Source organism: Aspergillus viridinutans, assembly GCF_018404265.1.
Source record: "Aspergillus viridinutans IFM 47045 DNA, scaffold_4, whole genome shotgun sequence".
Classification (NCBI taxonomy): Eukaryota; Fungi; Ascomycota; class Eurotiomycetes; order Eurotiales; family Aspergillaceae; genus Aspergillus; species Aspergillus viridinutans.
The window spans coordinates 1427089-1440561 of NW_025091220.1; the positions used below are offsets into that span (position 1 = coordinate 1427089).

The window sequence follows — 13473 nt, forward strand, 5'->3', positions numbered from 1 at the left end:
GCGAGTGGAGAATTTCAACCTCAGTTACTCCGCACACAGTGCGCATCGACATAAAGACAGAATGCAATCGATGGTGGGTAATGATTGGTGGATGAAATATTGATGTGTAGTCTTACATTTGATTGTCTCCCTTTTTAGGTGACCACTTCGCAGATGTGTCAACTCTTGACATCGTCCATACAAACTCAACCAGCAAGTCTGCGATAGGACAATGCAAAAGACGATAAAAATACCAACCGGAAGGATAGAAGCCCACACCCGTCTCAACGCACATTCTTACTTGCGAACAGTCACCACCGCTTCAGGGTAACAAGCCTGAACAACAGCACCAATGTCCTCTCGTTCTCCCTTCACAGCCCATTCCACGGTCTTCTCAATAGCTACACGGCTCTGGCGCTCCAAAGGCGTGAAGTGACGAGAGCGTGGAAGCATGACGACCTCGCTATTGTAAACAAGGTAGTCTGAGATGCCATCAAGGCAAATCTGAGGGTCGAGAGCAACATCTTTCTTACCCCAGAGGATCGTGGAGCTTGCTTTCAACGCTCCTGTAGGTCCCTCATCGAACAAACCAGCTCCACTACCAATGCGCCGCAGCTCATTCCCTCCCGCAATGCTATGCAAGTCGGCGATGGTTTGGACCGATTTGCACCAGCGACCCGATGCCGCCCCATCTCGGTAGTAGCCAACCATGTGCTGAAAGTTAGAGAGCGCACGTTCCTCTTTCACCGAAGCTGGATACTCGTCGCATTGGGCAGTCCGTGTCTTGCATTCCTCGGTCGACGGGCCCATAGTGCTCGCCATACATTCTGCGGCATCGCGAGCGGTGAAGTCGACATCACCATGGGAGGTCTGGTGAACTGCCTTTAGGAAGGAAAAGTTTCCCCCGCTGCCGAAGTACTTAACAAAGCCCATTGGCAATTGCATCACAAAGATATAGCCCGAGCGCTTCAATTGCCGGAACACAGGCCACAGGGACCTGATGGCTTTGATGAGAGTCGAGCGCGACCGGATTGGTGAGCGGATTGAAGTCTTGAACATTTTCGACGAGGAGGATAGAAGACGCCGAATGTTCGCTGCAGCCAGACCGGGCTGGAAATGAGAAGTCGGTTAGCGAAGCTCAAATACCCTTGCACTAACCAACATCCGTTGTGCGTTGCCATACGTACCACCGGCCCATTGGTGACGATAAACCGGTCAGCCAACTGGGGAGCTTCAGCTGCAAGCCGCGTGGAGATAACACAACCCCAGTCATGCCCTACGATAATCGTCCGTCGCTGGTTGTTTCCAGTCTCCGTATCTATCCCGTACTTGGCTCTAATTGCCATGATAAACTCCGTCAAGCTCTCCAGGACGTTTGTCGCCGAATATTTGTCCAGAGTATCGCTTCCTCCGTAGCCGGGTAAGTCGACGACGACCAGTGTGGCCGCAGATTGAAGAGAACTGGAGCTCGCGATGTATCGCCACACGGCCCAACTATCAGGAAAGCCATGGATGAAGATCGCTAGTGGTTTCTGGGAGGCCGTCGAGTTCTCAGGGGAATCATTGCAAAGGTAGTGGAATTTGAATCCGTTTCGCAGGGTGAGGATGTGATGAGAAAGACCAAAGCATTCCTTCGAGAGATTCCAGAAGCGGTCGCGGGCTATTCCATTGCAACAGAAATTGGGTCAGTTCTACCGCGATCAAAATGCCTGCAATGTAAGCCTACTCACCTAACTGCAACTCCAACTTCTCCTTCTCAGTGGGACGTTTGAAGAAAAGTCCGTTTTTCACAGCTTGAAGTCCGTAGAGAATCAGAGTTACAAGTCCATAAGCAAAAACCACAGCAGATTTGAAGCTATTAGCAAGACGGCCAGCCATGTTGCTAGCAGTTTGGTAGATGACCTGCTCTCCCCTCAAAGAATGACGTTAACAGTAAGAAGTTGTGACTTCAGAAGGAACGTAACAAGTCAGTGACTTTGCTTAAAGGGAAAATTCTAATGGTAAGCTTCAGTGCAATAACACAATGAAATAGAGGGGGAAAAGGGAAAAAGAGACGGAATGCGCTGGCTTGGGGCAAAAAAATAAGCTTAAGCAGTAGATGGAGCTGAGGGGAAGCTCCCTAGCACTAGAAATGATGCGTCATAACGCATGTGATTATGCTGCCTGATGCACAAGGCAACACAACTCACTTCCAACTGAGCTTACAGCTCGATACCACCACAGTAATTATAGGATGCCTTTTTTGAGAAGAGCGAATATTGAGGAGCTACTGATGTCGAACAAATGTTCGTCTGAAATGCCGAATTTGTTCACAAGATCAAAACGCAGGAACATCTCCAACCAAAGCAATGTAGGCGAAGGAGAAGCCTTGAATCTCCTGGAAAAAGAGGTACATTGGTAGATACAGTTGCTACAAAGTCTGCTGCAAAGCTGCGTATACGAGACGGGGACCTGTTGCAGCAACAATCCTGCCAAGTCTAGATGCCTCCATTATAGAGGAATATCAAGCTGGGCGAAAGAAACATAAAGTACCATACTAACGCCAACAGCCCCATAAAATGCAATCAGGTATGTGAGATATCACTCCGCAAATGGATATTGGTACAGAGCAAGTACAAGATTCAGGAAGCAAAAACCATAACACCGGACGGAAATTTAGAGAAGAAGAGGAGGAGATTTATCCCAACTCCGCAGCAGATCAGAGGGAGAATCCCAGATTCTCCCGGTTTTCGTCTATTAAACGTCCGTACCTGTCAAGGCAATGTTAGCGAGTCACGAATTGCAACCGAGAGGGAAGCTTACTCTAATAACAGTCTGAAGAACCACACTTCCATGTCGACATTTCGTAACGCTTTCAGGGCCCAATCCTGGCCTTTTCGCGCAATCTTTGCCGCCGTGTTTTTGCCCTCATCTTCGGTGACAAAGTACCGCATCGTCTCAACGTACTCGTCGCCCGCCAAACTCAGAGGAACGTGGTGTACCCAGGGCTTGATCCACTCGTCGTGCCATTCACGAAAAATAGCAACTTTGCAAACTAGACTGTTGCTGTGCAGAAAGGCGTAATATCGGCCACTGAATGCGTTCCCGTCGATATCGACCAGATACTTGAAAGCCCATGCATCCTGCGGACCAACCGCATCCACGACGTCAAAGAATTCCCTCTGAGCGTTACAGTCATTGGGGTCACATTGCCCGATGAATGTGAATTTGACGTCGAACAGATCATGATAATCTGCGCGACTGACTTCCTTGGTTTGCCATTGACCGTCAGTGTTCTTAGAAAGAACTTTGACATCGTCCAGGCTATTGATGTTGCCGACAAAAATTTGACGGTGCTGCCGCCGCCAGCCACCAGCTCGAGAGAAACCTCCGGTTGTGGAACCCCTCCAGAACATCTTTTCTTGCTTCTCATTCCAAGGGTAATCGTTTTTTTCCTCGTAGGGAACCTTGTGAGCCCAGTACCAGGGACTTGGGTAGAGGATATCTTGAAAGCTGGAGATTTTGCTCTGCGAGAATATCGGGAATAGATCGTGAACCACGTCAAAAGCATTTGGGCGATCAAAAAAGCCGTAAGTTTTCCTCAGTGACGGAGTATTGCAGATATCGGAAAAGGCAGTGGCATTGTGGATAAAACCCGGGTTTCCACGTTTGTAGGCTCCGACATTATCTGGCGCATCCTCGTCCAGGGATCGGGCGGGGCTGTCAACCGGGCAGGAAGCTCGAGAGTCGGTCCATGTGGACTGATGCGCATACCGATTGAAACGGGTCGTGCGCACTTCATCGATCCGATCACCCTTGTTCAAATCTTTGGGCCGAGGCGACCACGCGTTTGTCGGCGATTGACTCTGGAAGGATTTCGGAAGCACGCTGTCCTTCGCAATACTGACCATCCTATGCAGATCATCGCTCGGAATGACGACTCGAGGCTCATCGTGTGTATTGAAAACGAGGTCCATATCTGGTAGGAACTCCACAAAATCACTCATCATCCCAACAGTAGCATCGCGCTGCCATTTGTATCCATCGCCACCTCCTTCGACCAGAGTGACCTTTCCCTTTCTGATGAGCACTCCAATCACAGCGTTGTCATATCCAAGCGCCTCGCGCGCACGTTCACGAATCACCTTTGGCTCGATCGCCCAAAAAGGCAGCAAGGAGTGGTAGATCGTGTCGTATTCATCAATCAATTGGACGCCCCTCGACTGAGCGAACTGAAACCACTTATCAAAATGCGGCGGGGGGTGCATATGATATCGACGGCGGTACTCATTGACAGCGTCGGTCAAAGTCTTGGACTGCCGCGATTGCAGCTGTTCGAATTCCTGCTCTGCATTTTCGACTAAAATGGCGACTGGGTGTCGATCCGTGGGGAAGAGGGTTGTCTCGGGACTTTCTGGTTCCTGTTTCTGCTGCTGTGCATTGCTAGAAACATGTACAGAAGGAGGTTGTGGAGGAGCTGGAGGAGACTGATTTAGAGGTAAGTCGAAATCATGGTGACTTCTTCTAAGGAACACAACCGAGAAGCCTGCGAGGACGACGACACCCAAAAAGAACACGAGTCGTTGAAGTCGCATACTGCCAGCGAGGGGCGCTATCTTAGCTATTTATGCAAAAGAGTGCCGAGGGGGCATTGAGACGATTCCGATGGTCACAGGAATGTTTGTTTGTTCATGTTCATGTAAGGGTTTTGCGACGGTGAAAGGAGAGGCAGTAAAAGGATAAGGACGAGGACGGTGAGGATCGCGAGTGGTAAGCGGCAGATGGCAAGGAATATGGAATCTACCTCAGTTAGACGTTTTCGGTTGTTTGATGGGAATTTCATGGGAATACCACTCTAGTGGGTCCAAAACTCTCTTGAAAACACCCCAAATTTCCGTATCCAATTAAAGCTAGATACGTCTGTCGTCCGACCACAAGACACGCTAATTGCACCAGCGCACCCACCACTAGGTAAGAACTTTTAAGTTCTGCAAGCCTCTTAGAGACGGAGAGCGGGCTGAGCGGCAGTCCAGCCCAGCCCACTCAAGCGTCGACCAGAGTTTGATGTGCCAAGGATCGATGGCGCGGGTACTCAAACTTGGAAGGCTGGCTCAGCCGCTCAGGGGAATGCACTATTAAGATCCTACAGGATTCGGTTCTGCAGTGGCCGTTGCTACTTTCCATGATCCATTTCTCATGCTTGAGAATGATCTGAATTAGGGGACTCTGCAAGTGATTCCAGAATGAGTATCTCAGGAACCACAATTTATTGTTGATAGCGGGAACATTTGCGTACTATACCCTTTAGGTGCCTTAAGATGCCTTAGCTTTACAGCAGTACATAGGTACCACGGAAGGTTGCAGTGGTCCTCGTGATTGGATCATTTTTATTGCAATAATAGTGCCGATTCTGCAAATGTTAGAATAGTGACATTGGGATGTGGCAGTGAAAGTGCCAATTATTTACAATATTTCAACTTCAGCCTTTCAGCCGCGGTTCTTTCTGTCAAAAGGAAGGTACCAATCAGGGTAGAAACCGACTCGAGATAGTGACCTAGTGCTGCTTGTCTCGCGAAAACATCCGACAGCAAGCAATGTTAAGTGCAAAAGCCCCCAGTGTCTCGAGGACAAATGTTTGCGTCTGAGCAACATGGCAATACGCTGCAAGACACAATGCTGCGACCAGCAGCACATGCACTATATAAAACACCTGTCGTCTCGTATGTATCGATCCTGTTTTCATGGCCCGCAGTCCGCCGGTCGATCCTAGGGGCCGTGCAAGGAGAAGGATGAAGATCGTGGTGACAATTCCGCACAATCCCCACTGGACATCCAAATCGCGTATACGTTTGGCCAGCAAAGAGCTGAAATCCGGGTGAGACGATTGCAAGAAAAATGACAAGTACAGAGTGGCATGCGCGATCAATAAAGGCGAGAGTACTACTCGACCAAAGAGACGGTGGAAAGGCGTCAGGGCAGACTGTGGGACGGTTGTCAAGATCGACACAATGGATGGTGATGTCGGTCTAGATGCGGATATATACCAGACCGGGGACATCAGTACCTGGAAGGGCAGCTGCGAGATGGCAACATGGCCCAGCGCTTTGGTTAGGTGGAGATAATCTGGCAGAAAAGCTGTCATTTAGCTTTCGTCTATCGTGAATCAAGCAATAGAGTATCCAAGTATCGGCTCTGTCAAAGAGCTGTTGGATATTGTTGTTCCTGCACAAGGGACAGCCAGACGATACGCCAAGAAAAGAAAGTCCATACCCTCACCACTCCTCCACATGGAGAGTCCCAAAAGCCAACCAAGCCAGATCAAACAGACAACATATTGTGATCGAGTCTCCGAACAGCCGCGAAAAGGGGCGGATTCCCACCATTTTCTGTGTGCTCGCTGAGGGTCACCTGCATACTCCGCGTGCGAAAAAGAGCTCTTATAGCATCTGAATGCGACCAAGGCAATGAGAACAGAAAGTTGAGCGTAGTATCCCCGAAGATCAAGAAGCTCGCGGCGATGCTGCTGTTCGGCTGGAGAAACAAGTGCGAAGTGCCAGGGCCACGACAGCGACATACCGGCTGTATGATTGTTGGACAGTTACGAGTAGGATCCCGACAAGAGTGCGGCGAAGGCACGGGAATATCAGCACAAATCATACACGCCAGTAGGTCAAGTCTGACAGGCAGCTTGATAGACCTGGGGGATAAGCGTAGTGAATGGGAAAAAAAAAACCGTCAGCGATAGGACTCGAACCTATGCGGCCGAAGCCAAGTGATTTCTAATCACTCCCCTTAACCACTCGGGCACACTGACTGGAGTTGAGAAAAATCCAATTTTTTCTGCTTTATGAGATTCTACGAGACTTCCCACCACAATGGACAACCCCTGAGCTTACACACCACTGCTATGCAGAAGACAGATAGCTGGGCTTCAGATGGGGCAAAGCTAATTAAGATACTACCGACAGACACTATCTGTATAGTATACTGAACCCGAGTGCAGGTGTGAGGTCAATGGTAGTAATATGCTGGAAGATAACGGTTACACAGCGTCAGAAGAGTGGAACTTGACTATGGTTCTCATCAGTATGCTAGTTAAGGGCGAGGAAATTACAAAGGTGATAAGCCAAGGTGCGGTAATGCCAATTGTTTTTAATGCCTCCAATGGATACTTCAGAAGTAGGTGAGGTCTAATGTTGAATGTCCCTAAGTACAAACTCTGTCATGCATAGTATCATCTGTACCTAGTAAACGAATCTGAGTCCTCCTACGATTTGTGACTTGTGACAAGGATGCCATTAGTAATCACGGTAAGCCCCATTTTCCTTGATGCTATTTTAAATTAGATCTCTAATAAAATAGTCAGTGTGCCCGAGTGGTTAAGGGGAGTGATTAGAAATCACTTGGCTTCGGCCGCATAGGTTCGAGTCCTATCGCTGACGTTTCTTTTTTGGTTCATTTCCTCTCATTTTTTGCCCCTCAACTTCCAAACCAATGCCAATAAATCGTTTCTGCCCAAGTCTCAGATACATTATCGCTGGTTTCGCATGATGGAACAAGGTCTATTTCATGAACGCCATGGATTATTTCATTCAGTGAGTCAGTTGGCCTGACCATTTCTCTAAGTGGACAAGATTGACAAGGTTTCCAACCCCCCACAGAAGCGCAAGTCCTATATTTACTCCCGCTACCCCTATTGAAAGGCTCCCTTAGGACGTGGGTATGAAGTGGTGCATGCAACGAAGTAGCATAATCAAACAACTAAGCCTAGGGTGAAGTCTGCATGGCCTCCTCGTGGCCGCCCGCGGCAGTCGTAGCAAAATACCGGACATCGACATCCTCATCCTGCTGCAACGTCTCTAGACTGGGGAGGATTCTCTGCTGGATAAGCTCCTGACCCCGGGGTGACGGGGTCGCTGATTGCCCAGATTTCTCGAGCTCGGATAGCGTCCCTTGGGCGGGAAGGCGACGTAGTGTGTCGATCAATACGGCGTAGGATTTGGCGACATTGAAGCGGATATTGGGAATTTCATCAGTTACCAGTCTGTCTAGAATAGGGAGGATTGAGTTTTCGATAATGTCCAGCGAGACGACGGGCGCAAGAGTCTAACATAGTCAGCGATGACCCAGCTCTCGGAAGCGCTGAGAGACACTCACAGAGATAGCAAAGCATGTGGTCATTCTGTAGAGATAGTTAGGATGTTGTCCCATAGCCATAACCTTCGGGATAATGGAGCCTTGAGCCCATTCTACTCCGAAGACTTCTGTAAGTTTTCTCAAATTCTGAGTGGCAGCCTCTCTGATAGAGAAGACAGTGTCACCGAGCCAACCCATGCACAAGTCGCTGAGCTGTTCGTCGAAAAATTTGACCCCCAGCTGACTAGCGAGAAGAGGGATGTACTCGATGATAGCAAGGCGAACTCTCCATTGTTTGTCTTCAGCTAACTGGACAATGGCAGGGAGGAGCGACTGCGAAAGGAGGTCGATGCCGATGACTGAAACGATTAGATATAACTGATGACAAAGTTGTGCCTTTGACTCTTACCTTTGTTGACTAATTCCAGCTTGGAAATGATATGCAGGCGAACATCGGGGAACTCGTCTTTGAGCATCTGAAGGAACATCGGGAGCAGATGAGCAATCGTCCTAATCGCATATCATCAGCATTCATGTCCAAGCAAACTTAGAACAGTATCACTCTGACTCTTCTTTCCCGAGGATCGGGGCCAGTCCGCTGATTTGAGTACCCAATGCCGCTCTCACATGCTGGGACGGATCCGAGACAAGATCCTCCACGCTCGTCATAATCTCATTAAGCAAGGTCTCCCGGTCAATCAAGCTGCAGAAACCTATTCGCCATCAAGTTAGCCAAGTCCGAGTTTGCATAAAAGCTTTACATACCTGGAATCTGGCCCGCAATAGCAGTCCGAACTTCAGCCTCTGTGTCCTTCAGAAGCTTAACAAATGAGGGCACCATGTCGCGAGTAACAACCTCTTCGTGCACAGCTTTAGCGATCTGTCATAAGATATCAGCACAGCCTAGACAGGATAACCAAAGCCACACCAGGGACAAAATACCTTCTCGTATCGATCGGCAACCATGTATCTCACTCTCCAGCTCTTATCCTCAAAAAGATTGCGCAGGGAGGTCAACAGGACACCATGGCTGGGTTGTTGCTCCTTGGGGGTTTCCTCGGCGATAGAGATGAGAATGTCCACAGTCAACAAGCGCACGCTGTCTTGATCGTCACTGGCCAAGTATTGGAACAAGGGTATTATTTCTTCAATGATCACTTGTGTCTGCATTTCCTTGACAAACTTGGCAAGATTATTCGCCGCCTGTCGTCGCACCATCGGCGTTTCGTCATGTACAAGGCCTCCGAAATATTGGCGGAGACTTTGCTGCAGTGGCGGCTGTGATTTTCTGTAGGGAACACAATAAAGACCCGTGGCTGAGACTTTCGATGTGAACCAGTCGGCTTTCGAGAGGCGAATAACCATGGGGATGAAGTATTCTTCGATCTGCTTCTCGGATAATTCCTCCCCGATCTTGTTGAGCGACTCGACGGCCTAGCTTTCTGTCAGCACAAGAAACGACAGACCCAACCCGCTAGTTTTTACCTTCTCCCGCACCAATGGCTCTTCAATGGCTGCCAAGTTCTCCAGAGGAGAAAGGAGTACATGGCCAAATTCCGGACCGCCAACATATTCCACGAAAGTGCCTAGCTCATCGCTCAGAGCGGTTAGGACTTCGTCTTCGTCCTCAACAGAGTCTGCGGTAACCGTAGATTAGATCTAAAGTCTTGTCATGCACAAACTTTGGTCGAACTAACCATCGAGGAAAGGAATAAGTTCGTCCCGGGTTCTCTCCGGTCCTAAGGCCAATGCAATCGTAGAAAGACGGCGTATAGCGTTGATGCGAAGAGTGACCTCATCATGCTAAACAAGACGGCGCACGCGACTATCAGTATGAGTCGAAAGAGACGACGTGGGTGAAAAAGCAACTGTACCTTCAGTTCATCAATGAGAACGGCAATGGGGTAGAGCTCATCATTTTCTCCCTGACCCTCCATCGCGGGAACTTCTGTATGGTTTTCAATGTACTATTGAAAGAGTGAAAAAAAAGCTAACGAGGCAGGGATGCGGCAGGTTCAAGGCCTCAGCAGGAATTGGAATTATGTTGGTGAATCAATCCGGTATGACGCGGACTGAACAGGGGCTCCGGGAGTTATTTTGTGGTCGACACAGAAAAGCTGTCGTGAACAGGATGGAATGATCAAGCACCTGCGCTTAGATTGATATTAGTCGCTGTTGATAGCAGAGTTCTAGTGGTATAGGAAGGGATAATGGTTAGAACCCCCGGAGCGAGGTTTCGTGGGGTTTGGGCCGCCGCAGGACACTTGACCGAGTAGCAGAATTACCTGGACAATTGAGATTGAATTCAGCAAAACAGCAATTCGTTGCCAAACAGTAATGAAAGAATTAAAATTCCTAACTTGAGAAAGGAGAATAGCCTCGAATGAGTCTGTAGAGGCTGGTATCAGGATGGCTACTATTCTTATTAAGGCGAGCTTCGACGGTCGCTGGTGCTCACCTGAACCTGAGGCACTAGTACTACGGAGTACTAGCTGCTCCTGTGGCTGGTGGGGGTAAAAATAACCAAGGCGAGCCTGAGGGCCTGAGGAATCAGGAGGGGTGAAATAGTGGCGGTGCAGTCAATCTGTGGCTTATCGGCGGAGGGTCAAGCCCCAACAGAGACAAAAGTGCCACGGACTTCTATGACTGCGATTATCTGCCCGACTCTGGAGAACAGACAGAGCATCGGCGGAGTTACCAACGCTGTCAATCTGCGTTGAATAACCCGGACACTCATTCTCATCTCCACGCCAGTGTGTTGGTAGGATTCAATCGTTGTCTGATCGCGGCGTACCTTTTATACAGTTGCTAAGAACAAGCCCCTCATCATGCCCACCATCTCGGTCAATAAGGCCGCGCTCTTTAAAGAGCTTGGTCGGGAGTATGTTTTCTCTTGTGTCAATGTCCTCAACCATTTTGTGACTAATCATACCATCAAGATATACGACGGAGGAATTCGATGAGCTGTGCTTCGAATTCGGTACGTTTTGACTCATTGATCCCTCACCTTTTTTAGGCGGGGTTTCTCGGGGTTTCTCGCTGACGACTTTTCCTGTAGGCATTGAGCTCGATGAAGATGTAATGCGCCCTTGGACGCCCTGAGAAACACAATTGAACATTGCTAAGAAAAACAGACCACAAATTCGGACAGACCCATCGTCGATGGCAAGCAGGAGCCGCCCCAGCTGAAGATCGAAATTCCCGCCAACCGGTACGCATACTTTTCGGCAAACGTTGAACACTCCAATCGTATATACTGAGTCTTCTCTACAGTTACGATCTGCTATGTTTCGAGGGTATCCAGCTCATGCTCAACATCTTCCTGGGCCGGAAGCCTCTCCCCAATTACCGATTGGTTGAGCCCGCCAACGGACAGCTGGAGAAAATCATTGTCAGGGAAGATGTAAGTGGACGTGGTCGGGAATTCAGTGTCGGGTCAATATGGACTAAATGAATCTTCAACTAGACCATGAAAGTAAGGCCGTTGGTTTCCGGGGCAATTCTTCGCAACATCAAATTCGACAAAGCCCGCTATGAATCCTTCATTGCTCTGCAAGACAAACTCCACCAGAACCTTGCCAGACAGAGAACTCTTGTGTCGATCGGTACCCATGACCTGGACACTATCCAGGGCCCCTTCACCTACGAGGCACTGCCACCAAAGGACATCAAGTTTGTGCCTTTGAACCAGACGAAAGAACTGAACGGCGAGGAATTAATGTCCTTTTACGAGGTATGGCACTAACCGGCCATGGGTCGATCATATTGTTACTTACTCCTATAAACAGAAAGATAAGCATCTGGGCAAATATCTCCACATCATCCGCGACTCCCCCGTTTATCCCGTCATCTACGACTCCAAGAGGACTGTCTGTTCCCTGCCGCCAATCATCAACGGTGACCATTCAAAGATTACTTTAGATACCAAGAATGTCTTGATCGAGGTTACGGCTCTTGACAAGACGAAGCTCGACATCGTCACCAAGATCATGGTCACGATGTTCTCCCAATATACCTCCGAGCCCTTCACGTATGTACGGCCTGCTTCGTCTTGTACGCCTGATACTAACTCATTATTGCGAAGTGTTGAACCTGTTCAGATTGTCTCTGAACACAATAACGAGACCAGAGTCGAGCCTGATATTGCACTTCGTACCGCTCAGGCCGAGGTGTCGTACATCAACCAGTGCTGTGGACTGGAGCTTTCTCCCGAGGAAATTTGCAAGCTCTTGACCAAGATGTCCTACCAAGCAAGGCCGTCTGCATCTTCTCCTGATCTCATTGACGTGGATGTTCCCCCCGCCCGCGCGGACGTGCTCCACCAGGCAGATATAATGGAGGATGTTGCCATTGCGTACGGTTTCAACTCGCTCCCGCGGTCCTTCCCCAGCAAGTCGGGTACGATTGCTCAGCCTCTACCCATCAATAAGCTCTCCGATATTGTCAGAATGGAAGCTGCAATGGCCGGGTGGACAGAGGTCTTGCCCCTCATCTTATGTTCTCACGACGAGAACTTCGCCTGGCTCAACCGCAAAGACGACGGCAACACCGCCGTCAAACTGGCAAATCCTAAGACCGTAGAGTTCCAAGTTGTCCGCACAAGCCTGCTGCCTGGCCTCCTCAAGACCATTCGTGAGAACAAGCATCACGCAGTACCCATCAAGGTCTTCGAGTGCAGCGATGTCGCCTTCAAAGATCTGGCTTTGGAACGTAAAAGCCGTAACGAGAGACACTTCGCTGCAGCTTGGTACGGCAAGACGAGCGGTTTTGAAGTTGTGCACGGCTTGCTTGACCGCCTCATGGCCATGCTCAAGAGCGCCTTCATCACAGGTGAGGAGGGTCTCGAGAACCCAGCCATCGGCGACTCACATTACTGGATTGAAGAGCTCGACGGTAAGTCTCATATGCTTTTTCGTTACGTATGTATCGGGTACTAACTCGGTCTTAGAACCCACTTACTTCCCGGGCCATGCGGCATCCATCCACCTTCGTTTTGCTGGCAAGGACCACGTCATCGGCGCCTTCGGTATCTTACACCCTACAGTATTGGAGAAGTACGAGCTAAAATACCCCGTGAGCACGCTGGAGATCAACATTGAGACTTTCTTGTAAGCGATTGTCAAGGCAGATGGGGGAGTGATCTTAGCAAAAAGTATAGATAAACGCCCTGAAAATAATCCTTGGCACAGAACAATTACAGCACTAGAGTTACGACGTACCTTGAACATGACAGAAAAGGAGTACTTAAATTATCTGATCTGCTAGAGTGGAGATCATACACATTCTGGGCAAGGTCCAGAACGAATGCTCCGGCTTTACGGCGTACGTATATTTTCCTAGATGGTAGGTGGAAATTTACAAGGGAATGTTGCTATTGCA

The 13473-nt window shown here is 49.1% G+C and overlaps 4 protein-coding genes and 2 non-coding genes across 6 annotated transcripts; 2 read left to right on the forward strand and 4 right to left on the reverse strand.

Annotated features, from left to right (window-relative positions):
• Positions 1-276: 276 nt before the first annotated feature.
• On the reverse strand, positions 277-1857 carry Aspvir_006487 (alpha/beta fold hydrolase; the record flags this gene model as incomplete). Its single annotated transcript, XM_043269685.1, has 3 exons — positions 277-1089; positions 1167-1639; positions 1710-1857. 3 exons carry the CDS (start codon positions 1855-1857, stop codon positions 277-279), a joined length of 1434 nt encoding a protein of 477 aa, XP_043125620.1.
• Positions 1858-2677: 820 nt separating this feature from the next.
• Positions 2678-4553, reverse strand: Aspvir_006488 (putative capsule-associated protein CAP1; the record flags this gene model as incomplete). Its single annotated transcript, XM_043269686.1, has 2 exons — positions 2678-2729; positions 2782-4553. 2 exons carry the CDS (start codon positions 4551-4553, stop codon positions 2678-2680), a joined length of 1824 nt encoding a protein of 607 aa, XP_043125621.1.
• Positions 4554-6691: 2138 nt separating this feature from the next.
• On the reverse strand, positions 6692-6772 carry Aspvir_006489. The gene has a single exon. It is a non-coding gene; the product is annotated as a tRNA-Ser (tRNA).
• Positions 6773-7319: 547 nt separating this feature from the next.
• Aspvir_006490 lies at positions 7320-7400 on the forward strand. Its single transcript has one exon. It is a non-coding gene; the product is annotated as a tRNA-Ser (tRNA).
• Positions 7401-7725: 325 nt separating this feature from the next.
• Positions 7726-10031, reverse strand: Aspvir_006491 (protein phosphatase 2A structural subunit TPD3; the record flags this gene model as incomplete). The annotated part of the gene is made up of 9 exons (XM_043269687.1): positions 7726-8064; positions 8116-8453; positions 8504-8604; positions 8663-8807; positions 8860-8974; positions 9037-9528; positions 9580-9731; positions 9792-9897; positions 9969-10031. 9 exons carry the CDS (start codon positions 10029-10031, stop codon positions 7726-7728), a joined length of 1851 nt encoding a protein of 616 aa, XP_043125622.1.
• An 891-nt stretch (positions 10032-10922) lies between these two features.
• Aspvir_006492 (phenylalanine--tRNA ligase subunit beta) lies at positions 10923-13206 on the forward strand (the record flags this gene model as incomplete). Its single annotated transcript, XM_043269688.1, has 9 exons — positions 10923-10975; positions 11034-11074; positions 11153-11172; positions 11229-11305; positions 11368-11497; positions 11561-11827; positions 11883-12124; positions 12179-12987; positions 13043-13206. The coding sequence occupies 9 exons, from the start codon at positions 10923-10925 to the stop codon at positions 13204-13206; spliced, it is 1803 nt and encodes a 600-aa protein (XP_043125623.1).
• Between the last annotated feature and the right edge of the window lie 267 nt (positions 13207-13473).